This window comes from Triticum aestivum, chromosome 3D (genome assembly GCF_018294505.1).
Source record: "Triticum aestivum cultivar Chinese Spring chromosome 3D, IWGSC CS RefSeq v2.1, whole genome shotgun sequence".
Lineage (NCBI taxonomy): Eukaryota > Viridiplantae > Streptophyta > Magnoliopsida > Poales > Poaceae > Triticum > Triticum aestivum.
In genome coordinates this window covers 443291293-443302427 of record NC_057802.1, presented here as the reverse complement: position 1 = coordinate 443302427, position 11135 = coordinate 443291293, and the positions used below count along the sequence as shown (strand labels likewise).

At 45.8% G+C, this 11135-nt stretch overlaps 2 protein-coding genes across 2 annotated transcripts; both read right to left on the bottom strand.

Moving 5' to 3' along the window:
• Positions 1 to 362: 362 nt before the first annotated feature.
• Positions 363 to 2417, bottom strand: LOC123074892 (uncharacterized). Its single transcript, XM_044497626.1, has 3 exons — positions 1063 to 2417; positions 850 to 956; positions 363 to 637 (listed from the first exon to the last, which is right to left on the bottom strand). Exons 1-2 carry the CDS (start codon positions 2375 to 2377, stop codon positions 883 to 885), a joined length of 1389 nt encoding a protein of 462 aa, XP_044353561.1. The 5' UTR covers positions 2378 to 2417; the 3' UTR covers positions 363 to 637; positions 850 to 882.
• Positions 2418 to 4434: 2017 nt separating this feature from the next.
• Positions 4435 to 7991, bottom strand: LOC123076351 (uncharacterized). The gene is made up of 7 exons (XM_044498648.1): positions 7945 to 7991; positions 7101 to 7168; positions 6353 to 6493; positions 5614 to 5655; positions 5103 to 5236; positions 4868 to 4966; positions 4435 to 4785 (listed from the first exon to the last, which is right to left on the bottom strand). Exons 1-7 carry the CDS (start codon positions 7989 to 7991, stop codon positions 4657 to 4659), a joined length of 660 nt encoding a protein of 219 aa, XP_044354583.1. The 3' UTR covers positions 4435 to 4656.
• Between the last annotated feature and the right edge of the window lie 3144 nt (positions 7992 to 11135).

The following is an 11135-nucleotide window of genomic DNA, read 5'->3' as shown; positions in this document are numbered from 1 at the left end:
CAAACGGCAAAAAGTCAGGCGAGGCACGATTCGGCCACCCTTTACGTCTCCGTCGCCGATGCAGCGTTTAGTGGCCGGTCACAGCTACTACAGTACTACTCCCTCCGTTCCTAAATATTTATCTTTTTAAAAGTTTCAAATGGTGACTACATACGGAACAAAATGAGTGAATCTACACTAAAATATATCTATATACATCCGTATGTGGTGATCATTTGAAATCTCTAGAAAGACAAATATTTAGGAACGGATGGAGTAGGCAGTAGTAGGAGAGCACCGAGTAGTGCGCTTGCTTGCTTTCGTGGCCATGGCCCCATGCACCACTCGGGATGCAAGAACTGATGCTATGGCAGCGAGGTGAATGTGAAACGCGCGACGAAAAACGTCTTACATTGTGATTGTAGGATGGAGGGAGTAGTATAGGAAGATATGAAAGCACGAATTAAGGTTTGAAGTGGCAGATGCTCGTTCCTGCTGCTGCTACTACAGTGCAAGCATGCTTAATTATTTACAGGCTTGGCCTGCTGGAGTACGATGTTGCTGCAGCGCAGATCGATAACCATCACCCTGGATAGCTGTTGCGGGGGATTCATCGTCATCTCCTTCTCCATCTCCACTCCCCGGACGGCCCCCGGCCCTGCAAGGATACCAAGCAATTCCGATGTGGTTAAAACTTAAATCTGCATTCAGATTTCAGATTTTGAGTTCAGAGCATAAAACGTAGCAGGAGGTTCAGATTAAGATCATCCATCTCTTGCAGTGCACATCCAGCAAATGCACTCAGCTAAATTAACAACACTTGAACACAACAGAAAGAACAGACTTCCTTTGGCACAGATCAGTTTGTACCTGCTACTGGCACAACCGGGGCGCTGTACTCAGCTAAATTAGCACGTAGGAAGCGGCCACGGCCAGCCCGCCGCCGAGTATACCGAACGCCTTGGGGCTCAACTTCCCTGCAGCCATTGTGTCCACCGTGATCAGATGAAGATATTTTCCACGACTCTTGTGCTTAGCGAAGAAGAGGAGGAGGAGAGCGTGCGCGCAGTGTGCTCTGCTCACCGAGCCTTTGTGGCAGGGGCACCCGCGCCGGCGCAGCGGCGGTGGCGGTGGCGACGGCGACGTCGAAGCGCAGGTAGCAGTCGAAGCCGACGACGGCGGCCGCCACGCCATCGCGCCACGCGTCGAGGCCCCAGCAGCAGGTGTCCCCCGCCCGCGCCGACTGCCGGGGGCACCAGGACCGCGCGCAGGTCTCCGCCACCCGCGCCGAGTACTGGACGCACCAGGCGCACTCCTCCAACGTGCGGTCCCGCGCGCACTGCGCCAGCACGTGCACCGTGCTCTTCTTCTTGTAGTCGCTCGCCGCGGCGGTCCAGTCCGCGGCCACCTGCATCCTCGCGTTGGTGGCCGCGACCGGCCCCATGTGCCCCGCCAGGTCGGCGAGGCTCTGCAGCTCGGCCGACGAGGCGCTGGCGAGAGGGTCGGCGCCGGAGATGACGCGCGCGCGGAATCCGTCGTGGTTCGGCGAAGAGGCGTTTGCGTCGGCGTAGGACGCAAAGCAGCCGTCCGTCCAGACGCCGGTGCGCCGGCCGTGGGCGCCGCAGGCGTCGGTGAGCTTCCTGGCCGTGACGGACAGGCACTCGCGGCACTGGGACGGCGTGGCGTACCCGAAGCAGAGCCCACGGGCGAACGCGCGGTCCCATCCGACCACTCCGTCGGACCGCAGGGAGGCGAAGCCCGTGGGCGCGGCGGCGGAGGGGAGGGCGCGGAGGAGGGAGACCACGTCGGCGCGGAACGCCGTGGCGTTCTTGGCGCTGCTGGCGTTGGCGGTTGCCTGCGCTTGCGCCGGGTGGCACTGGATCAAGGTGGGGGTGACGCGCGGGCGATCCTCCGAGGCCGCCGTGGCGTTCTTGGCGCTGCTGGCGTTGGCGGTTGCCTGCGCTTGCGCCGGGTGGCACTGGATCAAGGTGGGGGTGACGCGCGGGCGATCCTCCGAGGCCGCCGCGGCGGCGACGAGGACGAAGAGGAGGAGGAGGAGGAAGGGAGGCGTCGAGCCCGCCATTGCCGGTCTCGGCCCGTGCGCGCGCTGGTGGGATGGGATGGGATGGGTGGCATTGGCAACTGGCGATGGCGGTGCTTGTAGCAGCGCAGGAGGACTGAGCAGACGAAACACGTATTGTTCCCCAAGGTCGAGCCTTGTGCAAATAGAGCTGCTTTGGCTGGAGCCTTCCGCGTAGCTTCCTCCGGTACGGCGAGTCCGGAACTGGCCATGGATGATGCATCGCAGTGACAGTGGCAGTTTTGCTATTCCGGGCGTCTCATCACCCTTTGGGAAAAAAGGTACAGATAAGCCCCAGGAGTATCCAATTTGGATCATAATAACCCCTCATGTGTTGAAACTGAGTTCTTAATCCCATCCTCAAAACTATTCTAAACCAGAAAAATCACACTCATTTGACGGAAGGGGATTGAGGAGGTTTTGAGAGGTGGGGATTTTAGTGGTGAATCCACTTCTTCCACCCAATCAGACCTGGCCGAACGTGCCGGCCCGGCACGGCACAACCCGGCCAGCATAATCGGGCCTGGCACGGCACAGCCCGCCATGGAACTATTATGTGCTGTGCCGGCCCATGTGCTGTGTCCTTCAGCCCAGGCACGGCCCAGCTAATAAACGGCTCGGCCCGTGCCACGTTTAGCATGTTGGGCTGCATAATTTCAGCCCGTTGGACTGTTTTTTGGACTATTGGACTGTATTTTCAAATATGTACATAAAAAATTGAGAGCAACTAGTTAACGAGCGTTTCTTCGGGAGCCTCACAACGATCAGCACCACTTGCCGCGCTCTCAGCCATTCGGCACGTGTCGCGCTCTGGACGCTCCCTTCAGATTTTGTTTTTTTCACGCGTTTTCGACTTTTTAAATGGTTTTTTCCCGGGTTTTTTCGACGTTTTGGTTTTCCCGCGGTCTTCCTTAGCTTTTCGACCAATTTTTTTTCAAAAAAACATTTTTTGCGTGAAAAAACGTGTTTTCTTTTTTTTTCTTTCATGAAAAGTCACGGTTTTTCTTCGGCGAGAGGCACGGTTGTGCTTTAGCGAGAGTCACAGCCATGCCTTTCAGAAACGAAAAAAACGCGTTTTCTATTTTATTTTCTTTCGCGAGAGTCACGGTTTTACTTCCACGAGTGGCACGGTTGTGCTTTCGCGAGAGTCACGGTCGTGCCTCTCGGAAAGGGAAAAACAAAACGTGTTTTATGTTTGTTTTTTTCTTTCGCGAGAGTCACGGTTTTGCTTTCGCGAGAGTGACGGCCGTGCCTTTCGGAAAGGGGAAAAAATACACGTTTTCTGTTTTTTTCGCGAGTGTCACGGTTTTGCTTTCGCCAGAGGCACGGTTGTGCTTTCGTGAGAGTCACGGGCGTGCCTCCTTCGGAAAGGAAAAAAAACGCGTTTTCTGGTTTTTTTCCTTCCACGAGAGTCACGGTTTTGTTTCTGCGAGAGGCACGGTTGTGATTTTGCGAGAGGCACGGACGTGCCTCTTTCGGAAAGGAAAAAACCATGCTCCCGGTTTAGTTTTTTCGTCCAGTTTTTTCGTGAAAAAAGTTCGTTAAAACCTATCAACATGGGATCTAGTTTGGAAGATCTTGGCGCAAGGAATCCAATGGTGAAAACGGTTTGAGATTTGGACGCACGGTTGAAGAGATAAAACGTTTTGAATAAACGGATCTACGAAAAAAAAAATCTCTCAGGTTGCGACAAGTGGCGCGCTGCAACGAGTATTTCTTAATTAGTGATTTCGTAAAAAAATTCTGAAGAGGTTAAAGAAATAAACAGGTCGTGCCGTGTCAGGCAGCGTGCTCAGCCTCCAAGCCCAGGCACGACCCAAGGCGGGCCGTGCCGGCATGCTCACGTGCTGGCCTGGTTGGCCTGGCCCGTTTGGCCAGCTATACACCCAATCCCCTCAAATCACACGATCAAAAAAACCCACACAAATACCACAATAAAAGATATGAAAATGATACACTCACGGATGATTCACTATGGATTGCTCATAGCAAACACTTTCCCACCAATCACTTCCCAGATTTTCACCATTGGGCCATTTTTTCCCTAATTTTTAACCATAAATTGACACATTCATTTGTAACCATGATTCCGTAAAGTCTGTCTATAGATATCTCTGGTAAAAAAACACACTCCATTGTTTTCCCCACACGCCAAACCAACTAGCATGTAAATAATTTTCACAATTTAAAAAATTATCACGTAAAACAAAACATGTACAACCCTAAGAACATAAGCGGCCCAACAAAGCGCGCCCTGCCCTTCTAGTAAGATATGACGCACGACACCCAGCCAAGACACCCAGCCAAGAGGAGGCTTCCCTACAACTAAGAGCAGGGGAGAAACTTCGAGAGATGATTGGGACTGATTTTCTTGTCTATTCACTGATATTGCTAGGCATTATATAGCCAATTTACAAACTTGGAGGCTAAGTCGAACTAACAAACATTAGGAAATAACCAACTTAAGAATCAAGAAATATCTCTGAAAGATTTAAACTGCTAAGGGTAAATAGGGATACTTGCGCGAAAATCATTGTCTATCAGGCACTAATGTTCACGCTGCTTGGTTTATCATCAAGCATGGTCCGCTTCCGCTTCTACGAAATGAATTTCCAGGCAAGCTGCATCACATTGTCATCAACATATGGCCGCAAATCCCACATCAGACAATAGCCATCTAGCTCCGACGATGGTGTTTTAAGGCTCAGTGCCTTGACTATCTTCTCCTGCAGGATAGCAAACTTCTGTCACAAAATAGCAACCAAAAGTAAACAGAAAGTAGTGGCATGTAGATGCTTCTTTGCGAACCTGCATCGAATAATCCAGCTTTAACATATTGTGAACCAGAATCATAACGCTCGAATAAGATACTGCGCTGTCCAGCGGATCCACAGACTGCCCTTCATCCTGGTAAATATGGTGCCAACATTTTTGGGTGAGGTTTAGTCAATATTCCTACAGGCCATAGTAATTTAACCAGTTGAAAAACTCAAGGCTGAAGCAATAAAGCATGGGGCGAAGAGGCTGCAAAGAGAATTCACACCTCACAACAATCTGCTGGCAGGTTATTATCGCCATCAGAGCAATCTGAAGCTTCTAAGATACTAAGGCTGGCTATTAGCGTAGTGCTATAAACATCCTCGGCCAGGCATTCAAGTTCTTCAATCAAAACTTTAGCTGTGGAAAATAAAATGGAAAACATAAAAATATTAGACAGCACAGGTCAGTAGTAAGGTATGAGCAGATGAATAATGAGTTTAAGTTCGATATCCGCGAAAAGAGAACATGAAGGTTCATTGTTGTGCACATTGTAAAATGAGGACGTGAAAGTGAAAGAAAATGCTTCTACTAGTAAGTACTGTGTGTCTTAAAGAAAGAGGAAAAGGGGGAAGGAATGAGGAAATGCAAAAATTCAAATGAAGACCAGTGTGCGTGCCTCTGAGTAAATTAGACCATCACAGCTGTTTTACTGCAACTAAGTAACAACACCTTTTCTGAGACCATGGAATAAGTTTGCAGTAATGATTGACAATGCAACAGAGAGATGAAGCTACCTTTATTTATATGGTCCTCAAGTTTCTCCTCGCAAGACTGTACTGCAAAAAGTTACTGTACTATCAGACAGAAATAGTTACAAAGCTACTGACTAAATGTAAATATGTTTGTTACAAATGAGAGATACTAGTTTCAGCCAAATAGACATGTCCAAAGATAAGAATCATGCATAATAACTAGGGTCCTATATTAAAACCCTAGTGTTACAAAGAGTTACTTGAATTTATAATATCTTTTGGTACCATGAGTTCTGGCTGATTTCCAACAGAACAGGTATTTCCCCTAACAATCAGAATCTATCCACTGTCATTGGCCTGTCACTGAGCTCAAACTCTATATCTAACACTCCAATATAATTCAAAACTCTTATCGATAACCTCACAATTAAACTAACAGATCAAAACCTGAACATAGATAATGCAGTTGTGCCCTGCTGCCACAGTAACCAAGATGCACAGCACAATACTGCAGCATCGTGGGTTGCACAAGAGGGCCTACTCATTTGCTCACACCAGCACGCTAAAAAAGCTGAAGCATTGTATAGTATTCTACATGGCATTTTTCTGTAATGTGAGTTACATACACACAGCAGTGTATTCATCTAATCAGCTAGATAAAAAGACCACCAGGAAGAAATTCAAATGAAAAAACATATCTGTTAGATTAATAATAAAACAGCAGCGCTCTAGTATAGATACACGATACACTCAGGCACAGGAAAAGTGACTTTCAACTTACACTGGTTAATATTCCGGATACTTTGGTGCTGAAGGTGGCAGCCTGCTTCAAGATAGGACTTCAGTCGATCAGTGTAGTTAGATTTGACTAACTGACTGACAGCACCTGATTCCATGGGAATCATTGGTCTTCGAAAATGCTCTGAAATAAGCGAGTCATGAAATTTGAACATAAGTGCAAAAAAATAATAGGGGACTGTGCAGTATCTATCAACACAATAATGTTCAGAAATCCAAGCAAGATTTTTACGCATAAGTTGTTCACTGGCAATTGACACCTCAAAACCTTACAATGAAATTTACTTCATAAACTTCACTGGCAAATGACGCTTCATTCACCAAAGCTTAGAGCAGAAATATACTTCATGAAAAAAAATACAGCTTCAAGAAATTAAATTACCAAATAAAATTGTCGAAATACGAAATCAGTTTATCACTTTGTTCAGTATTACAGTACAAGAAATGCTAGTAAAAAATGTCGACACCTGTGAGAGCAAATGATGAAAGTTTCTACTTTAGCAGTTTGGCGCCATGTCTGGAGCACACTTTAGGACCCTGGCTGCTTACATATCTTCTAAGTTCCTAACTATCAATAGGTCTGACATGTCAGCAAATGGGGGAATCACTAGACCTATTAACTGTACAAATAGGGATTCTAGGAAAGGGACTTCCATAAAAATTTGGTCAGACAATACAATAAAGAGCAAAGGAACCAACACTGGGATATTCATGGAGAAGAATGAACCAACCTAATTCCTGACGAAACTTTACAAGAAACATTTTTCCGGCATCAACTAGCTCCTCATATTGCGTAACCCTGTTGACGATAACAACACACATATATATGATTAGTACACCAATTCACAACCACAAGAAAAGTAGAAAATAAAATTTCAACAGAAGTGTCTATGCAGAGCAAGGAAACACATACTAGTTATATCCTACAAAATCAGCTGGGCATATATCACCAAAAAATGTTCTCCAAAACACACAAACGAAGGGAGTAATATATCGTTCCTTCCAAGTTCAAGTCAAGTGACAAACTGAAACTAATGGCATAAAGTCGTAAAGTAAAGTTCACGCACAACTCAAAGGGAAATACTAGACACGACTCCTTGAGATGGCTGACGCTTGTTAGGTGATCACATTGTTTTTCCAAAAATAAGTGGATTGTTCTTCTAGTAATTGTAAATGAAGTTACAACACAGTTATAGATTGATAAGTTTTCAGTTATGAAATAGCATCATTTTCGAAGATCAGCTAATAATTATTTTGATACACATGTACTGTGACATTTGGTGAAAAGCTATATACATGTACTGTGACATTTTAACTGAGTTACCCGATGTCAGTACTAAATGTTGAAAACTTTCTGTCAATATCTGGCTCTCTACTCCTACCAACTGTGTCGTCAAACCATGTTAATTCGCAATGGGCTTTTGTTTCCAACTACAGCTCCGCCAATTCACAATGTCAACTGCAAATGGTGAATCAATCAAGTGTATGGTACTCCTCCGTCCCAAAATAAGTGTCTCAAGTTTAGTACAACTTTGGGACGGAGGGAGTATTAAAAAGATTCAGGTCACTAATTACTTGGTCATGAAATCAAAGAAGCGGCGCCGAGCTTCGTCCTTGGACATTGGCGCCAACAGCGGGGACACCTGATGTACTGCTGCTTCATCCACCATAAAGTCCAGCTAAATCTGACGTGGGGAAAGATCTGACTGAAAGGAAAAGGAAAAAGAAATCGAAGTAAGGTTGGAGGAATTTGATGATCCGTAACAAAGTTGGTGGATCTTTGATCATATATATCCAAAGTTAGTCAGCCTTTTATGAAATGTTCAAAGTTGATTGTTTGGTTTGATGATATATGTTGAAGACGTTTTTACAAATACAGAACAAATAAACTATACAAAAATATACTAATATGCCCTTGTTGGATCGCTGCTCTCCAGCACATTGTTCGGGTGAGCCGCGAGGAACTCCTTGGCGGATATGGTGTGGGCGTACTCGTCGTCGTGGTGACGAAGCGCCCATCCCTATACACAGCAAGCACAGATCTTCAAGAGCACAGACGAGTCAGGTTCATCGGAGCCAGGGTTGCAGCGAACCCCGGGCCAAAAACTAATGACCAACGGCGGATCTAGGGTTTGAAAACAGGGTGATCCACCTTAAAAACATTGACAACAGAATTATGTACATGTGTATGTGTTCATCAGGTCATGTACTGTACTGGATATCAGTTAGCAACTTGCTCTTCATTATTTTGTGCTAGCTAGCTGGGATCATCATTTGTGCTCTGGATAACAATTAGCAATCTGGTCCACCTCAATCTTACCTTCGGCTCTGGACAAACTGCAACTCGACTGCAAAAAAGTGGCTGCAGGCTGCTGCTCAGCTCCCAGCTGCTAGCTTGTTATGTTGCACGTCTGCAGGCCCCAGGGTGCACGCCTGCACACCGCCGGCCGCCGGGGAGACTGATGTGGCTGGCCGCTGGCGGCTGGGCGCGGTGGGCGGCTCCGGCGCGGCAGCAGCAGGGCGCAGGCGCGCAGCCACCTGCAGGAAGGGCGGCTTGAGCTGGAGGACGGGGAAGGGTGCGGCTAACCGGCTACGGAGGGGCGTCCGGGTCCGGCGGGAGGCGGCTGGTGCAGGACACAGCAGGCGCTGGGGCAGAGGAGTCGGTCCTGTTGGCCTGTTGTATTGCGGGCCGGGACGACTGGACCGTTTGCTCGGCCTTTTTTCCCCTCTGCCTCATCTCACTACCCTAAAAAAAAAAGAGTCTCAAAAGAAGACTAAAAAAACTACCATAAAAAAATCTCCTTGTGGGTCTCCGGTAAGGATCACTTTCTTGGCATGCGAATGCCCGAGTGATGTGCCTAGCCACCGCGAGTCGCTCCAAGTGGATTTCTTTTTTTTTTACTCGTTTTCGGGTTTTAGATGGTTTTTTCAGTTTTTGCAAAGTTTTTCCTAGGTTTTGAAGGAATTTTTTTGGGGGGTTTTAGTGCCTTTCCGCAAGAGGCATAAGATGTGCTTCTGCGAGAAGCATAGTTGTGTTTTCAAAAGGTGAAAAAACACATCCCGTGTCTCCACAAGAAGCATAGTTGTGCTTCTCGTGGAGGCACATATTTATTTTTGTATCCGCGAGAAGCATAGCTTGTATTTTCATGAGAAGTACAGATTTACTTCTCATGAAAGCACATATTTATTTCACGAGAAGCACAATCCTTACTTTCACGAGAAACACAGTGTGCTTCTAAAAAAAGAAAAAGAAAAACGGTTGTGCTTTCGCGAAAAAGGAAAAAGCACAGTCTGTGCTTATGCGAGAAGCACATATTTACTTTCATGAAGCACAACATGTGATTAAAAAAAGCGAAAACCGCACCGAAAGCATTAGTCCACAAAACAGATACTCCCTCTGTAAATCTATAAAACAAATACTCAGGGCCTCTTTGATTCGCAGGATTTTGAAAATGTAGGAATAAGAAAAGTATAGGATTGGAATGGCATGCCAACTTGAATTCTATAGGATTAGCAAAGAGTGTTTGATGCCACAAGAGTAACAAAGGAATTGTAAAAAGAGGTTGGAGTGGATGTTAGATTTCCAATAAAATGTAGTACAAAAGATTTCATAGAAAAATTCCTATGGGATCTAATCCTATGAATCAAAGGGCCAACATAGAAAAAATTCCTAAGGATTTCAATCCTCCAGAAATCCTATAGGATTCCTTTGAATCAAAGAAGCCCTCACTCTGTAAATTTGTCTAAAATATTGACCTAAAACTTGTGCTTCTGGGCTCTGTTTTTTTCTTCCGCTTTGTTTTCATATTTTTTTTTGTGGTTGTTGTTTTTTTCAAAAATGATTTTTGGTTTTTTATGAAAAAATTTGTCAAAACCTATTAGATCTAGCTTCAAAAATCTCGACGCGTGAAATCCAAGAGTGAAGACGGTTTGGTATTTGGGCACCGTTCAGGAGATAAAATATTTTGAATAAACAAATCTAAAAGAAAACACCTAAGTTGCGACAATTGGCCCTCGGTGGGGAGTCACCTTTGCAAAAGGTACCCTTAACTAGTGATTTCACTTACCCTAGAAAAACTAGCGATTTCACTAATTCTCACCCAGCAAAGAAAAACTCTCCAGATTCTCTGGTTTCTCAAAGAAAAAATCTCCTTGATCTCAAACAAAAAAAATCTCCTAATTCTCTGGTTTCTCAAAAGGAAAATCTCCTAATTATCTTTGGTATGTACATGGTTGTAAGACGTAATATGTTGGGAACTGCTCGACACCCTAAACGGGGTGTGGCTCTTTCATTATATAAAGGTACCCAAAGGGTACAATACAATGTTACAATATATGTGTACAGAAGCCACGTATATACAGTCTAACACCCTCCCTCAATCTTAACTGTGGCCTGAAGTACAAAGCAAGTTAAGATTGCGCCTACAGCCTACAAACTGTGGTTGTGGAATAGGCTTCGTGAAGATGTCAGCAAGTTGATCCTGGGATGAGATAAACTTGATACAGAGTAGCTTCTGTGCAACACGTCCCGAACAAAATGATAGTCAACCTCAATGTGTTTTGTTCGAGCATGAAACACCGGGTTAGATGACAGATAAGTAGCACCGATGTTGTCACACCACAAAACTAGAGGCTGAGCCGGAGAGACACGCAACTCTCTCAATAGAGACTGTACCCATATGATCTCAGCAGTTGCATCAGCAACAACTTTATACTCAGCTTCAGTACTACTGCGAGAGACTGTGGCCTGCTTACGAGCATTCCAG